Below are 18,044 nucleotides of genomic sequence, written 5' to 3'. Positions count from 1 at the left end.
CGTAAAGTTCAGAAGGTTTCGAATGTTCACATCTCTCTCTTTTCTTCCCTTTTGTACATGCAAGTGAACGTAGGTGGTTACATGTTTTTATACATTTTCCACTTTGGCAACCCATTTAGATTAGAGATGAGATAAGTAATGAATGATGATCGTAGCTATGGCAGACATGTGTCCTGCTGATAGGAAGAGAAGGATGGAGTCATCGTTTTCTGATGATCAGTCTTTCATGGGATTCGGATCAAATGAAGGAGTTCCTGTTTCCTTAACCTCTGAATCCATCAGGCCAGAGACAAGCTTAAGCAGTTTCGAGAAGCCGCCATAAGAAAATGAGAAGTTCTGACAGCACTGTAGAGAGTGTAGAAGAGCTGGAGATGTTACAGGAAGCACACTTTGTTTCCTTCGATAGCAGCCTGCAATAGCTCGATATCGGTATGAAGAGAGTACCTTTCAACGTGTTTAAATTCTCCTTAGCTTCCTTTGTCTATAATGGAATAATTTATTTTTCATCTTCTTCCTCTGTTTCAGTTGAAGGCATATATTAATGACTCAGAAGATTTCATCAACGCTAGAAGTAGGAAAAGGAGTAACACATTGCTTCAATTGCAAAACTGTAGCACATTTTCCAAAATGTTATCATGCTTGGTTTTTGACACAGCGAGCATGACAAAAAATATGAACCAGATAGTCAGCTGGAAGACAAATTGGTACTTTATAAAGTTAAACCAATCTTTTAAGGTTTTTTTTTTTATAGGTAAGAAAAAAAGATTCGAATTCTACTCTTTATGCAAGAAGATCATGCACTAATTAATGACCTAAATATTCGATAAATTCTTGAAAGAAATAACAAACTCCAGGGGAAAAACTTTTGATTCATAATCAAATTTATAATCACAAATATGAAACAAATGTTCACATTGAAGGTGACCTTCTATTACTACTTTCCACAAGTCAAAAGCAGCATCTAGTAGTATATTATTTCTTTGACCTTTACCTTTTTTAGCATTCCAGGTTTTACAGTTTTAGTGCATCAAGGATATAAAAGAACAGAGTAGCATGCAGCACGAGCTTCTATGCTGACTATCAAAAGGTTGATGAAGGAAACTCTTTAACTTGATCAAAGAACTCAACTATTATTTAGAAGAAGAAAGCCGTTGACTCCGTGCTTTGTCAGCTTTTTCCAAGTAATCTTGGTGTGACTGATGCTTCGTTCCTACAAGGAATCAGGCATTTGTTAGATTAATTTTAAGTGATCAACCTACCAACATAAAATTTACAAGGAAATGAAACAAGCACCCATGAATCTGCTCATGCAGCTGTTGGACTAAACACTAAGAATGCGACATCTTGAAAGACCACTAAATTTGTTAGCCTGGAATAACTTTCCTGCAGTTATCCACTTATAGCGTCAAAAACGTTTCATACTGACTCTGAAATGCATATATAGCAAAAACCAAACGGTTTAGGTAACAGTAGCCCCCTTCCATTGGGTTAATATGCAATATTTAAAGGCAATCTACAGTTAGTGTAGTTAACTAGCAAGTGGCACTTTATGTTGACAGCAGCCAACAGCCAACAGCATTATCATAAACCTAAATATATTATAAGTTATGGGCATGTTATGATCAATTGCAATTTCCACAATACCTGGAACAGTTGATCTGAGAAAAGCCAAAGAAGGAAAGTTAAATTTACATCATCAAAAGATTGAAGATAAATGGTTTTAAACATTTTTACTTAGAAAATGAAAATTCAAGTTTGATAGAACGAAACACAATTTCTGAGAAATAGTTCAGACCAAAAACAAAAGTAAACAGGCCCCCCAAATAAATTTGTAATGAGGTAAACCCAGAATTTATCAAGAAATAATAAAAATGATCACTGTATTCCTTGAAAGTTACAAATATATTCTCCACCAGAGTCCTAAGACACACCTTAGAGTAACCACATTTACTATCTGCTTAAAAATGAGAAAGACCTACCATGAATGGGTTTCTCTATTAAAGTGAAAACTATCTCCAAAGAACTAGAGATTACTTGTAAAATGAGCCAATAATCAAATAATACTCTCATGAGAAAGAAAGAACAAGACAATTTCCTCTAATGATCATGGCAAAGTAAAAGTTTTTCCCCTTCAGAAAAAACTTTACCTCACAATTCTAATAGTGAACTCACATAAAAAATGTGATTTCTAAGGACAGAGCAGGAATTGCCATAGAGGCACACCCTTGCTAATCCTAGCCAAGAAAAGCATTTTCAAGGTCTGCTAAGATGTGATAAAGAAATACAATAGGCAACCTCTTTCAGATTTAAAATTTGCCTTCATTGTCCTCCTGCTAAATTTATCAACTTGCTTATAATGTCAATTTTCTAGAAAAGGAATATATATATATATATATATATGTATGTATTTATAAAATTTATTTATTTATAAACCAGCAACCAGTTCCATCAAGACGAGTACTGCTATTTCCATACGAGTTTTAATTACCCATGTCAACAAAAACCAACACATTCTTTTTATTTTAAGATAAAAACAGAAAATTTAAAAACATTTAAAATCAACAATAAAATCATAAAAATGAGAGTGATTGAAGGAAATCACTCTGCTATCAGCTGATTGAAGGAAAAGTAGCCTCTACTGCTAACAGAAATGAGTTAAAAAAATAGTCACAATTGAGCTTCAGTATAGCTCTCCAACAACCTTAAGTTTCATAAAATCATTTTCATTTTTCTTCTTCTTCTTCTCATTTTCTTTTTCAAACCCCAGTCGTTGATAAAATGAAAGCGCCAATAAAGCAACTTCAAAGAAATGACGTGTTGCCATTGCAGCAATTTGATTGATTCCTTAACAAATTCTTTAGCATCACTGAATGGTTAGAATCATTCCCAAAAACTGCAGATTCGTTCACTCAAATCACGCAGGAAATTTTTCCCACCAAGAAAATTTCCTGTTCTCAACTACTAACCATTCTTTAACTTAATAGATAAAAGGGGGACAAGGCATTTTTTTCACTTAACAAGAAAATCAGTCAAGCAAATGATATATGTCTAGCTTTCATTAGTTCATTACATATATATAAATCATAAAAACTTTTCATTCATTCCAAAAAATAAACCCAAATCCTTAAACCCCCAGAAAAGTAAATGCAAAGCTGGAAAAAAAAAACAAACAACCCAAGGAAGAAGAAAAGAGGAAACGAACCTCGGTTCATGAGAAACCAAGGTGCACCAAAAACGACGGCGATGATGGCGATGCCAGCCATCACGTGCTTCTTCTTACCGCTGTATATGTAATGCTCCATTCTCGCCCTGAATCCTCCTCCTCCTACTTTGCTGCCGCTGGCGGTGGTAGGGGTGGTTTTTGCTTCGTTTCCCATTTTGCCCCTAAACCCACTAATTAATTGCCTCAGGTTGTGTTTTTTTCTTCTTTTTTTTGGCTTTCCTTGCTTTCTCTCTCCGTCTGCTGCTCTCTGCTTCAGCAAAATGCTTTTGCTACTTGGAGGTTTTAGGCAATGGGCATTCTCTTGGTGGAGTGTTTGGTTATTAGGTTAGGTCATGCCAGCCAAGTGTAGCCTTATGCTGGGTGGAAAAGTTGGACTTTATTTCTTTTCTTTTTTTTATGTTGGATTATTAACATTTAAATGAATGCAAAAAATAAATAAATAAAAATTCAATAACAAAAAAAAAAGAGGGAAAAGCTTACTTTAATATTTAGTAAATATTATGACAACAACATTTGTTAGTATAGATTTTAATAGAATTTAAAAAGGCAGATACAGTATATGGTTCTATTAATAAAAATCAATAAGGTTCATATACCAAAATTATGTAACAGCAATATATCTTAAATATAAAGATATTTAAAACTACATTGGTTAAATGTATTCTATAATATATCTAGTTACTTTCAAAGCTTTTTACTGTCCTACATTACAATTTTACTTCTTATTGTCATATGATAAGGCATTATATGGTTTAATTATTATAAAAATAAATTATATGGTCTAATTAGAAATATAAATTTTGTTTTTCTGACATAAAATAGCATTTCTTTTCTTTTTATTTATCCACAATTTGGAAAAACTTTTTCCACCATTTCCTCCAATTATTAAAAATCTCCTCTTAATACAAATTTAAATAAATTTTGACATCATTTACCATAAATTTATAATTTTAATGTAAGAAATATAAAAAAATTATTTATAAATTCAAAAGTCATTGCCATATAAATATCCATGGGTTCAAATTTCCACAGCAAAATGTCACTCGCCTTGATACACTCTGTATAAATGCTCATGGCTCTCCTTTCTCTAGCAAGAAGGCTCCAAAGAACCCACTCTCAAATCCTGTTCCCGTTTCTTCTCCACCACCCTGCCGCCATTTCCTCACCTTCTCCTTCTCCCTCAACCCAACAACTCTTGTTTCCTTCTTTGGCATTTCATCAAACACTTTTTATATCCTCTCGGACCCTCCTTTTCACTTCTCGTTTCTCCACTCTACAATCCCTCTCAACCCAAACTCTCAACTACCCATTTGAGTTCACTCCACCAGCAATCCATGGCCCCGACTCGCAAGAACAAGCTCTGCTACATTTGCTCAAACGGGTTGCCCATTTTAGCTCTGAAGCTGAGGCCATGGCTTCTCTTGATGAGTCAGGGATCAAGGCAACTCAAGATTTGGTATATTCAGTAATTGGGACATTGAGGGAAGAGTGGAGACTTGCGTTTTTGGCTTTTAAATGGGGTGAGAAATGTGGAAATACTGGTGAAAATACTTACGAGTTGATGATCTGGGTGTTGGGTAATCATAGGAAGTTCAACATGGCTTGGTGTTTGATTCGTGACTTATTTCGCTCTTCCATGGATACAAGACGAGCAATGTTTATTATGATTGATAGGTGAGCTTCTCTTGTGATTCTTTTAATCTTGGCCTGGTATGGCTATGTTTGTTTGCCTGTTAGTTAGCATATAAGTGGTTGTACAGCATAGCCTATATTGTGCATACTGCTGTGATTGCTGATTTTTGGATACAACTATGATTTTTATTTTGATATGATTACATGCATAGGTAGAAATTACAGTTACAATCAAAAAACAATTAACATTTATGACTCAATTATTACATACAAGAGAAAAAACCAATAAAGAACGAAACTAAACCAACCAGTATATAACTGGAGAAAATCCATGTAAAGTGGGACTTACTTGAGAATGCTAGATCCAAGGGCCTTCAATTTACTGTTGAGGCAAGACCTCATTGATACAGTTAGAATTGATATGAACTGAATTAAGTTACAAACTTATAATGCTGTTAATAAGCGTACAAGGTAATTATAATGCGTCCAGTATATATGTCACTGTAACTCTATGTTGCTTGCTACAAAATGTGTTCTTTTCTGGCCAATAGATCTACAATTATACTTGAAGCTTGATGTCATTGTTGACTCAATGCCTTGTGATCATTCTTGTTGTATTCACTCCCACCTCCCAATCCTCTTCTTCACTTTTTGGCTGTGTTCTTCATTCATTGATGTTAATTTAGTAGTGGGCCACATTGATAACTTGATTCAAATCAGATGTTTTTGGACTTTGGTATGTGTTTTGAATCTGATTGAAATCGATGGATTCTGTTATGCTTTCGCAACATCATAATATGTTTGATTTTCTCCTTTCAACTTTTGGTTTTTAACAGCTTAGAGAATTGGAAATTTTCTCTGTGAATTTGCTGCAATTTTGTCTATAACTTTTCATTGTTGATATCCTCTTTTGATGGAATGAGTTCCTTGCTTTTTTTTTTATTATTATTTCTACTTTCGGTTTTGAAACATTTAATATGTAGGTTTCCAAAGAGTAGCTATTCACAAGAGTTACCATTTACTCGCCCATAAGTTTATTTCATGAATATTCATATAGGGTATATCATTCTAACTTTTACTCGCCCATAAGTTTCTTTTCCTTTCCATTTGATGTCAATTAGATACGCTGCTGCAAGTGATCCATGCAAGGCTATTCAAACTTTCCATACCATGGAGAAGTTCAGAATGACTCCAGATGAAGAAGCATTTCGTACCCTCCTAAATGCTCTGTGTAGTTATGGCTATGTTGAAGAGGCTGAAGAGATAATGCTTCAAAATAAGAAGCTCTTCCCTCTGGAGACTGATGGCTTTAACATTGTTCTGAATGGTTGGTGTAATATTTTGGTTGATGTAGTTGAAGCAAAGAGAGTTTGGAGAGAAATGTCAAAATACTGCATTATGCCAAATGGTACTTCTTATACTCACATGATTTCCTGTTTCTCAAAAGATGGGAATCTCTTTGACTCACTGCGACTCTATAATGAAATGAAGAAAAGAGGTTGGGATCCAGGCATTGAGGTATACAAGTCTTTGGTTTATGTCCTAACTCGTGAAAATTGCTTAAATGAAGCGCAGAACATCCTGAAGAAAATGAAAGAAACTGGGTTGCAGCCAGATTCTGCCACTTACAACTCAATGATACGTCCTCTTTGTGAAGCAGAAAAGCTTGAGGAGGCAAGAAATATATTGTCCACCATGAAAGAAGAGAATCTTAGCCCAACCATTGAAACCTACCATGCATTTCTTCATGGTGTTGGTTTTGAAGGAACTTTGGAAGTTTTTAACTGTATGAAGGTTGCCAATTTAGGTCCTACCGGCGATACCTTTCTTTTAGTTCTTGGTAAGTTTTTCAAAATGGAGCAACCTGAGCAAGCATTGAAGATTTGGGCGGAAATGAAGCATTTTGAAGTACTCCCTGATTCCAGTCACTACATAGCATTGGTGGAAGGTCTAGTGACATCTGGATGGTTAGATAAAGCCAGGGAATACTATGATGAGATGAGATCTTATGGTTTTTGGGATGATCCAAAGCTTAAGAAGCAATTAGAGGAGCCAAAGCAATGCAGTGGCAGTAAGAGACAGAGGGGTCCAAGAGAGGGTAAGAGAAGTAAGAAATTAAATCTGTGGAAAGGAAATAAAGTGAGACGGAAAGAAGAGGTCAATGCTAATAAAAAATGAGAAGAGCTCTGAAAAGGATTCTATTTAAAGTCTACATGTTCAAAGCTAAAAATTTCTCTGCAAGTTTTTATTAGAGGCTGAAAATTGCATTTCTTCCATTTGGGGATACTTACTGATGCCTAGGACATGAGGAGCTACCGGTGGTGCATCTGAAGTAGGTGGAGTTTATGAAAGGGATACTGCTGCAATATGTCAGATTTAGAGAGGGAGGTTGAAAGTGATGAGATGTGTGGTTCTGGTCAAGGATGTTTATTTCTTCTATTAATGAGATAAAAAGATCTGGAATGCCTCACAAACTCACCCACTTCTTGATGTAGCCTAAAGAAAAGAGTTCCAAAATGGATGTTTAGGCAGGCATGTTAATAGAGAGGTACAAGTTACATTATTGGCGGCTAAGAACAGCATGAAGCATGTGAAATGATGGGCAGTCATATAATGTCAACTGTTCTACCCACTAAGAGAATGGGCAAAATAAGCATTTTTGCACTTTGAGAAACAAATTAAAGCCAGGGCCAGGTGCATGGTTCAAACTGACTTGATTGCAGAATGCATTTTGCTTTCTTCTAGATATTTATCTAGAATTTTTACTCCCATTTATAAAATATCCTGGGCTGCTTGTTGCCTTGCTTTTCTGCTATTCACCTGTTCAAGCAAATGTGGCTTATATTATGGTACTAGGAGAAAACTGAATGCTTTTAACACTATGGGTCACCATAAGTCACATTACTCATGATGCTCTTTTTGGTTTCATCAGTAAAACTATTTTTGCAAACATATGGTGATAAGCCATGACTAGAAAACAGAAACATCTAAATATAGTCACCTCTACAAGATCATCAGTAACTATCTATGAAGCTGCTTCGACCTTTTCCTTTTTATCTTTGATTGTTTTTCACACAAATTTTTTCTAGGTCTAGTTACTATCTAAGTTTTTTCACTTGCATCGGCATTGCAAGTATATCATTTTTTTAGTAGATGTGATTAGCTTGTAAATATCAGAGGAGAAGAAAGAGAAAAAGAAAGAACAAAGGAAACAAAGTGACAGGCATTGCCAAATGCTTTTTTTTTTGTTTGACAAATGAGGTACAAAGCTCATAAAAGATGCACGAGTTTGGATTAAAATTCAGACCACTTCATGAATCACTTACAGAAACCCGTAGCCTCTACTAATTACTTGGTAATTGGCACTGGGATTTTACTAGTAATACCGCATGTATTGTGATACACATGATTTTATCACTAAGAAAAATGAAAAACAAAAAGAAACATACATTCCTGGAATTCAACTGGACTAATGATTGTTATCTCCTGCTGTGAACTTAAGCATCGCCATTGGCTTCAAGAAACGGGTAATCAGTGTAACCAATGACTGGATCTGAGGTGTAGAAAGTATTTCTGTCATACTTATTAAGAGGCGCATTAAGCTCAAATCGCCTTGGCAAATCAGGATTTGCCAAAAACAATCGGCCATAAGCAACAAGATCCGCACGGTTTTCAGCCACAGCTTTGTTTCCATCTTCTTTGGTGTAGCCCCCGGCAGCAATGAAAGTGCCATTGAAAGCTTTTCTCATAGGCAGAAGAGTATGAGGACCATTCACTTACATCTCCCATCATTTTCAACCTTGGCTCGATCATATGGCAGTAGAGAATTCCATATTTGTTCAAGGCCTCAACCATGTAGAGGGCTAACGCTTTTGGATCAGAGTCTACTGCTTCAATAAAGTCTGTAAAGGGAGATAACCTTATTCCAACTCTATCTGCACCTATTTCATTGGCAACAGCTTCAACTATCTCTAATGCAAATCTGCAACGGTTCTCGAGTGATCCACCGTATTCATCTGTTCGATCATTCACTTGATCTTTCAAAAACTGGTCTATAAGGTACCCATGAGCTCCATGAATCTCAACCCCATCAAAACCTATAAATCAGAAGGTAAAATTAGCATTCTAAGAAAGTAGGACATCAAAAGGGAAGCATTTATTGTTCCATTATGTCTGGAAGAATTTGAGAATCCTCAAAATATTTGTTCACAATCTAGGAGAAAAAAACTTACCAGCTTCCATAGCATTCCTTGCTGCAGTTCTGAAATCATTGACAATTTGAGGGATTTCATCTGTCCTTAATCGCCTAGGAGGTGAGAACTGAGCAACATCCACTCCATTAGCTCGAATTTGTGGTGTCAATGACTTGTCTGTAGAAGAGATTGGAGCTTGTCCATTTGGCTGAAAACCTGTACGTATATAGACATTGACAAGGGATAAGAAATTAGTTGGGCCAATGTCATCACATGAATATGGAAATAAATATTAAGCATATAATTCCATCATAGAATCAGAAGAGAAGACAAAATGAAGGTCTAAGGCAAGAACTGACCGTAGTTTGAAACCCTTCCAACATGCCAAATCTGACAAAAGATAATTCCACCTTTGGCATGAACAGCATCAACAATGGGTTTCCAGGCCTCAACTTGCTCTTTTGTCCATATACCAGGTGTATGGGTGTACCTTCATAAATTAGAAAGAAATAATAAAAGAAAGTCTCATTAAATTAGTTTTTGAGGTATAAAAAAATGTAAAATTTCAACTGTTTAAGTAGTTGCGGTATATATGTTATCTTTTTTATTTGAAAAAGAAACAGGTTTAAAAATTACCCTTGAGCCGTGTCAGAAACTCCAGTAGCTTCAGATATCATAAAACCTCCTCTGGAAGTTCTCTGGGAGTAGTATAGAATGGCATGTGGTTGAGGAACATTATTGTAAGATCTTTGTCTTGTCAATGGTGCCAATACAACTCTGAGAAAAAAGGAAGAAAAAGAAAGAGGTAAATGATAGAGTAAGTTATTTATGCATCAAAATTTCCCAGGCGAAGAACAAAGTGATGCACATAGTCAGCCAATTACCATTGGTTTTCCTAATGAACAACATTCAAGTTATGCAAACTTGGATTTTTCAACTAATCAACTAGCCATGGCTTGACAAAGAAAAACAATATGCTGACGGGGATTATCCAAAAGTTATACAAATATCTACTTGGACGAAAGTAAAAGTTGTGCTATGAAAAATGCAGGAAAATTTATGCCTTTATTACCTATGAGAAAGATTGAATTTGCCAAATTTGTAGGGAGTGAGAAGAGGTTGAGTGGTGACATTTTCTTGCTGTTGTTGTTGGGTTTGCTTTTTGCCTCCCATATCTGAAACTAACTGATTTGCTTGCCTTTGGCTTTGGATATTATGTAGTTGAGCAGCAGTGCAGTGCAAATGGGTAGAAGTTGTTTCTGCTACCAGAAGAAAAGAACTTTGCTTCGCTTTGGTTTTGGTTTTGGTTTGGGATATTTGCTGAGTTGAGTTGTGTAGCGAGAATGGAGTATATATAGCCTTAGGATGGGCATCTGATGACGTGCGAGTGTACGTGAGCCGTGTCACTTCACAGTCTGCTCGGCTTCACCTTCCTTTGGCACAGCCCTGTTGACCAAGAAACAGACACACAGTTTCCTTCCGTGTTAATTCCTGTCCTGCCCCTTTCGTTTCTTTGGTCAAACATAAAAATATTTTGAGTTTAAGATAAAATTAATAAAGGGTGATTAATGATCACGGCACAGTTTAATAATAATAATAAAAAGCTTAGCTTGAAATTCTAATAATTGAATATGTAACTGCTAAAGTAATTCGAGACGTTGTCGTCATGCATGAGGCATCCGCCAAAGCCCACAGGCAGTCATGCACTGTGACTGAAAATGAAATGTCAAACCCTGGCATTATGAATTTGGTCATTAAAACTTCAATTCAATGCATTCTGCCCAAAAAGTGTTTCATAGTGTGAAGATGCTTTGCTGCCTTCTACCACCGTGACCACGACGTCACTTGCATGGTCCAATGTGCATCAAAACTTCAAAACCTATTTTTCTTAGTAATAGGATCAAATACAAATGTTCTCCTCAATATTTTGTGTTACCAAAACCTAAGCGATCTCGCACTCTTTCCAAAAGTAAAACCACTAATTAAGTATGAAAAAGATATATATCATTAATTGATGAAATAAATAAGCTCAAATACAAAATAAATACTTATATTTAATTAAATCTATCGCATGAATTCATATCTTTTTATTACAATCAATCAAATTCTTAACCAATTAGTTACAATCAATTGAAGTCTTATTTAAGAGAAAATTTTAACACCATTAATTTTTTGAATATCCCAACATCAAGCATCGTTTCTTTTTTTGAACCCCTCATTTCTATATTTTAATTTATTTTTCATGAATTTTTTATTTTTTTAACATTAAAAATCATGAAATAACAAATTTAGAAAAAAAATTAAAATTTTAACATAAAATGGATTGGCTTATGGGGTGCCTATAAGCAATATTAAATAGTGTATGATACAACCAGAAGTTTTGGAAATAAAGGTGCAAGATTTCTAAAGTTATCGTGGCACACTTTAATTTAAAAAAAAAAAAAAACTGCTCAACTGCTATAGGATTAGTCAGTTACTATTGCAATAATTTTTATTAATTAATGCCAACAAAAAAATAAAATTTTGATTTTCTATGTATAAAAAGAAAACAAGAAATTAATACCTTGGCATCCAAAATTAAAATATAAGTTATAGAACCCTAGAACAAACCAAACATGACTTTTATCTATTTGTTATATAATTAAATAAATAATGGATGCACAAACAGTCTTATTTTTTACTCATATTTCCAGAAGATTATGTCCCTATCATCTTATTTGCACTGTTGTTAGATTTACTAAAGAAATATATAAACATTTTCGTTTTTATTAATTAAAAAAAACACACACAAAAGTTCAAAAGCAGATAAAATGGGCACAAGAAAACAGGTTTTCTAGTACACATTATGGTCGGCATGCATTAAATTGAACCTTTTATATATATATATATATTATATTATATATTGAGATGACCAAATTAATTATGGGATAAATTGACCTTTTTATTTTTGTTGAGTGTGCATAAATTCAAGGGTCAATCTTTCGCTGCTGCCGGCTTGTAGGGCCCTGCAGCGGCCATCCAGTGAGGAATATATGATGTCTCCTGCATGACGACGTTTGGAATCACTTTGGCACTTACAGAAAAACTTTTGTAATTACAAAAAAAAATTTTGTAATTCATCGAGTAGCTAAATTAATCATACTAGACTAGACTAGACTAGGTATATCCATTATTAATTTTTGAAATTATAAAAGATTTTCTCTGCATAAAATGTGTAATTTTCTTCATATTTAAATTTTTTCTATACATAACTTTTTTTACTCTTGCTTTTTAAGTTTCTATTTTTTACAATCATCCAATACCCTTTTATAAGTTATAGCATTTATTTCGTTGGAATTTAACTTTTATAATTTTTATAAATTACAAAATAATTGTTATGATTTACCAAAGAAAAAGAAAGAAAAAAAGGGGCAGGAATTAGCATATGGAAAGAAACTGAGTGTCTGTTTCTTTGGTCAAGAGCGGTGTGCCATGACGATGACATGACACTTCTCATCACGTACACTCGCACGTCATCAGATGCCCATCCCAAGGCTGTATACACTGCATTCTCGCTGCACAACTCAACTCGGCAAATATCCCAAACCAAAACCAAAACCAAAGCTAAGCAAAGTTCATTTCTTCTGGTAGCAGAAACAACTTCCACCCATTTGCACTGCACTGCTGCTCAACTACATATCCAAAGCCAAAGGCAAGCAAATCAGTTAGTTTCAGATATGGAAGGCAAAAAGCAAACCCAACAACAACAGCAAGAAAATATCACCACTCAACCTCTTCTCACTCCCTACAAATTTGGCAAATTCAATCTTTCGCATAGGTAATAAGAGCACTCTTTTCTTCATAAATTTTCCTGCATTTTTCATGGCACGACTTTTGCTTTCGTCCAAGTAGATATTTGTATAACTTTTGGATAATCCCAGTCAGCATATTGTTTTTCTTTGTCAAGCCATAACTAATTGATTAGTTGAAAAATCCAAGTTTGCATAACTTGAATGTTGTTCATTAGGAAAACCAATGGTAATTGGCTGACTATGTGCATCACTTTGTTCTTCGCCTGGGAAATTTTGATGCATAAATAACTTACTCTATCATTTACCTCTTTCTTTTTCTTCCTTTTTTCTCAGAGTTGTATTGGCACCTTTGACAAGACAAAGATCTTACAATAATGTTCCTCAACCAGATGCCATTCTATACTACTCCCAGAGAACTTCCAGAGGAGGTTTTATGATATCTGAAGCTACTGGAGTTTCTGACACGGCTCAAGGGTAATTTTTAAACCTGTTTCTTTTTTAAATAAAAAAGATAACATATGTACCGCAACTACTTAAACAGTTAAAATTTTACATTTTTTTATACCTCAAAAACTAATTTAATGAGACTTTCTTTTATTATTTCTTCCTAATTTATGAAGGTACGCGCATACACCTGGTATATGGACAAAAGAGCAAGTTGAGGCCTGGAAACCCATTGTTGATGCTGTTCATGCCAAAGGTGGAATTATCTTTTGTCAGATTTGGCATGTTGGAAGGGTTTCAAACTACGGTCAGTTCTTGCCTTAGACATCCATTATGTCTTCTCTTCTGATTCTATGATGGAATTATATGCTTAATATTTATTTCCATATTCATGTGATGACATTGGCCCCAACTAATTTCTTATCCCTTGTCAATGTCTATATACGTACAGGTTTTCAGCCAAATGGACAAGCTCCAATCTCTTCTACTGACAAGTCATTGACACCACAAATTCGAGCTAATGGAGTGGATGTTGCTCAGTTCTCACCTCCTAGGCGATTAAGGACAGATGAAATCCCTCAAATTGTCAATGATTTCAGAACTGCAGCAAGGAATGCTATGGAAGCNGACTATGTGCATCACTTTGTTCTTCGCCTGGGAAATTTTGATGCATAAATAATTTACTCAATCATTTACCTCTTTTCTTTTTCTTCTTCTTTTATTCCCAGAGTTGTATTGGCACCATTGACAAGACAAAGATCTTACAATAATGTTCCTCAACCAGATGCCATTCTATACTACTCCCAGAGAACTTCCAGAGGAGGTTTTATGATCTCTGAAGCTACTGGAGTTTCTGACACGGCTCAAGGGTAATTTTTAAACCTGTTTCTTTTTTAAATAAAAAAGATAACATATGTACCGCAACTTCTTAAACAGTTGAAATTTTACATTTTTTTATACCTCAAAAACTAATTTAATGAGACTTTCTTTTATTATTTCTTCCTAATTTATGAAGGTACGCGCATACACCTGGTATATGGACAAAAGAGCAAGTTGAGGCCTGGAAACCCATTGTTGATGCTGTTCATGCCAAAGGTGGAATTATCTTTTGTCAGATTTGGCATGTTGGAAGGGTTTCAAACTACGGTCAGTTCTTGCCTTAGACATCCATTATGTCTTCTCTTCTGATTCTATGATGGAATTATATGCTTAATATTTATTTCCATATTCATGTGATGACATTGGCCCAACTAATTTCTTATCCCTTGTCAATGTCTATATACGTACAGGTTTTCAGCCAAATGGACAAGCTCCAATCTCTTCTACTGACAAGTCATTGACACCACAAATTCGAGCTAATGGAGTGGATGTTGCTCAGTTCTCACCTCCTAGGCGATTAAGGACAGATGAAATCCCTCAAATTGTCAATGATTTCAGAATTGCAGCAAGGAATGCTATGGAAGCTGGTAAGTTTTTTTCTCCTAGATTGTGGACAAATATTTGAGGATTCTTATATTGTTCCAGACATAATGGAACAATAAATGCTTCCCTTTTTGATGTCCTAGTTTCTTAGAATGCTAATTTTGCTTGCTGATTAATATATAGGTTTTGATGGGGTTGAGATTCATGGATTTAATGGGTACCTTATAGACCAGTTTTTGAATGATCAAGTGAATGATCGAACAGATGAATACGGTGGATCACTAGAGAACCGTTGCAGATTTGCCTTAGAGATAGTTGAAGCTGTTGCCAATGAAATAGGTGCAGATAGAGTTGGAATAAGGTTATCTCCCTTTACAGACTTTATTGAAGCAGTAGACTCTGATCCAAAAGCATTAGCTCTCTACATGGTTGAGGCCTTGAACAAATATGGAATTCTCTACTGCCATATGATCGAGCCAAGGTTAAAAATGATGGGAGATGTAAGTGAATGTCCTCATACTCTTCTGCCTATGAGAAAAGCTTTCAATGGCACTTTCATTGCTGCCGGGGGCTACACCAAAGAAGACGGAAACAAAGCTGTAGCCGAAAACCGTGCGGATCTGGTTGCTTATGGTCGATTGTTTTTGGCAAATCCTGATTTGCCAAGGTTATTTGAGCTTAATGCCCCTCTTAATTAGTATGACAGAAAAACTTTCTACACCTCAGATCCAGTCATTGGTTACACTGATTACCCGTTTCTTGAAGCCAATGGCGATGCTTAAGTTCACAGCAGGAGATAACAATCATTAGTCCAGTTGAATTCCAGGAATGTATGTTTCTTTTTGTTTTTCATTTTTCTTAGTGATAAAATCATGTGTATCACAATACATGCGGTATTACTAGTAAAATCCCAGTGCCAATTATCAAGTAATTAGTAGAGGCTATGGGTTTCTTTAAGTGATTCATGAAGTCTTCTGGATTTTAATCCAAACTCGTTCATCTTTTATGAGCTTTGTACCTCATTTGTCAAATAAAAAAGGCATTTGGCAATGCCCGTCACTTATTCCTTTGCTCTTTGCTTTTTCCTTTTCTTTTTCTTCTCCTTTGCTATTTATAAGTAGTAGGGTTTAAGCCATTTAAAAAACTTGACAAAACCTTGTCGCCCTCGTGCTAAAACAGTGAAAATTGATTCCAATTAAGTTAAGTTAACAAGGAAAAACACATTCAACTGTAAAACTTAAGATTTTATTTTAAAATTCTCAAATTTAAATTATAAGTGAACAAGTGAAAGTTATGATACGAAATAAAAATATTTCTCGTTGCATATTAAAATAAGATAAACAATTTTTATACATATTTACAAAGGTGAAGAACTCATGGAAGAAAATTTAGAGTGAAAGTAGAAACTTTTAATTACCATTGTTCTTGAAATTGCATAATTTTGTCCAATCTAATCTAAATGAAAAAAAAAAAAAAGAATTGGAGAGAGATAAAAAACAATTAAAAAAATTAGAGAATAAGGCTCTACACATTGAAACCAACCAAATCCATATTGGGGTAAAGGCTACGGCCCTACAACAAGTCTTGCGCTCACATGAGACCCATTATGAAGATTGGATAGTCAAATGCCTACCTTTCAGAGGGAGATGGGCTTAATGGCCCTAAAAGGGAAGCCCACGAATGAAGGTCCAGAATGGGAGGGACCACCTGGCACCGGCAATTAAAAGTGTGCTTCAGCTTTGGGTTCCACCTTGGATTGAAATAATGGAGCAAAGATTCCATGTTGTGATGGAAATGATTTTCCGGGATTAAAAAATTGGAGAAAATGAAGTTGGTCACATTTGGATTCAAACCCAACGGGTAAGAAGGGGACCCACGGTTCACCCACATTACTCAAAATTATCTTTGAGTCCCTCACAATAATTGTTCGTTCTCCCCCCCCAAAAAACAGAAATCAGAAAGAAGAGCGAAGCAAAAGAGGGTAACCAAACCAAACTGCTAACTGCTAAACACCAACAAGTGAGCCAAAGAATGTTGAATTCGACCTCAAATCAGCTTATCTTGTTGTGCTTCGTTCTAATCTTTGGCACTGTCACCGCCACTGACCACATTGTCGGTGCTAACAAAGGCTGGAACCCTGGCATCAACTACACCCTTTGGGCCAACAACCACACCTTCTATGTTGGAGACCTCATCTGTACTCTCTCTCTCTCTCTCTAACCATCTGCGTTTGTATTTGTAGTTTTGTACCATTTCATTTTCTTGTCTTTCAGAGAAATGAAGGAAACGGTGGGTTTTCTAAGTTAAACACTACTAAATGATTATGGGTAGTATGAAGTGCAAAACATTGATTTCGGGGTAATACGAAAGTACCCATCTGTCCTGAATCTGCTTTCTGATTTGACTGCCTTTATTTGTGAATGTTTATATTGCATCTAGTCTTTGTATTTTGAGGCTGACATAAGCAGAGGGTCCTTGGTCTAATACCATCATCAACTCTGTCTTTCCTTCCAGCCTTTAGGTACCAAAAGAACCAATACAACGTGTTTGAAGTGAACCAAACTGGGTATGACAACTGCACAACAGAAGGAGCACTAGGAAACTGGAGCAGTGGCAAGGATTTTATACCTCTCAATGAGTCCAAGAGGTACCGCTTCATTTGTGGGAATGGCCAGTGCTTCAATGGCATGAAGGTTTCTGTCCTTGTCCATCCACTGCCTTCACCAGCTGCCTCACCCGTTGCCAACCATACATCGAACAGCTCTGCCGCTGCGCCGGTAGTTTTGCCTGGGGGCGTGGTCGGTTTGAGGGCTTTGGTTGTGGCATTAGCTTCTATATGGTTTGGATCTGGGTGGGTCTAGCAGGAGTTTCAGTTGGTTATCCACGCTTACTATTGCAATAATTTCTATTAATTAATGCCAACAAAAAAAATAAAATTTTGATTTTCTACAAATAAAAAAAAACAAGAAATTAATACTTTAGAATCCAAAAGTAAAGTATAAGTTATAGAACCCTAGAACAAACTAAACATGACTTTTATCTATTTATTATTTAATTAAATAAATAATGGATGCACAAACAGTCTTATTTTTTACTCATTTTCCAGAAGATTATGTCCCCATCATCTTATTTGCACTTTTGTTAGATTTACTAAAGAAATATATAAACATTTTCGTTTTTATTAATTAAAAAAAACACACACAAAAGTTCAAAAGCAGATAAAATGGGCCCAAGATTTTCTAGTACGCTTTATGGTCGGAATGCATTAAATTGAACCTTTATATATACATATATATATATATTATATTATATTATATATATTGAGATGACCAAATTAAT

At 35.3% G+C, this 18,044-nt stretch overlaps 4 protein-coding genes and 1 pseudogene across 5 annotated transcripts; 3 read left to right on the top strand and 2 right to left on the bottom strand.

Moving 5' to 3' along the window:
- On the bottom strand, positions 802-3,533 carry LOC18595448. The gene is made up of 2 exons (XM_007023395.2): positions 3,203-3,533; positions 802-1,210 (listed from the first exon to the last, which is right to left on the bottom strand). The coding sequence occupies exons 1-2, from the start codon at positions 3,375-3,377 to the stop codon at positions 1,131-1,133; spliced, it is 255 nt and encodes an 84-aa protein (XP_007023457.2). The 5' UTR covers positions 3,378-3,533; the 3' UTR covers positions 802-1,130.
- LOC18595447 (pentatricopeptide repeat-containing protein At1g80880, mitochondrial) lies at positions 4,250-7,667 on the top strand. The gene is made up of 2 exons (XM_007023394.2): positions 4,250-4,897; positions 5,977-7,667. The coding sequence occupies exons 1-2, from the start codon at positions 4,290-4,292 to the stop codon at positions 7,031-7,033; spliced, it is 1,665 nt and encodes a 554-aa protein (XP_007023456.2). The 5' UTR covers positions 4,250-4,289; the 3' UTR covers positions 7,034-7,667.
- Positions 8,070-10,393, bottom strand: LOC18595446 (annotated as a pseudogene). Its single transcript, XR_001928540.1, has 5 exons — positions 10,121-10,393; positions 9,685-9,825; positions 9,408-9,538; positions 9,088-9,264; positions 8,070-8,952 (listed from the first exon to the last, which is right to left on the bottom strand). The product of XR_001928540.1 is annotated as a putative 12-oxophytodienoate reductase 11 (transcript).
- On the top strand, positions 12,514-15,778 carry LOC18595444 (putative 12-oxophytodienoate reductase 11). Its single transcript, XM_007023390.2, has 5 exons — positions 12,514-12,865; positions 14,012-14,152; positions 14,299-14,429; positions 14,573-14,749; positions 14,889-15,778. Exons 1-5 carry the CDS (start codon positions 12,531-12,533, stop codon positions 15,401-15,403), a joined length of 1,299 nt encoding a protein of 432 aa, XP_007023452.2. The 5' UTR covers positions 12,514-12,530; the 3' UTR covers positions 15,404-15,778.
- On the top strand, positions 16,552-17,658 carry LOC18595443 (lamin-like protein). The gene is made up of 2 exons (XM_007023388.2): positions 16,552-16,902; positions 17,220-17,658. Exons 1-2 carry the CDS (start codon positions 16,737-16,739, stop codon positions 17,564-17,566), a joined length of 513 nt encoding a protein of 170 aa, XP_007023450.2. The 5' UTR covers positions 16,552-16,736; the 3' UTR covers positions 17,567-17,658.

Source organism: Theobroma cacao, chromosome 6, assembly GCF_000208745.1.
Source record: "Theobroma cacao cultivar B97-61/B2 chromosome 6, Criollo_cocoa_genome_V2, whole genome shotgun sequence".
In the NCBI taxonomy this organism is placed as follows: Eukaryota; Viridiplantae; Streptophyta; class Magnoliopsida; order Malvales; family Malvaceae; genus Theobroma; species Theobroma cacao.
Note: the sequence above shows the minus strand (reverse complement) of the source record. Positions and strands in the feature narration are given on the sequence as shown.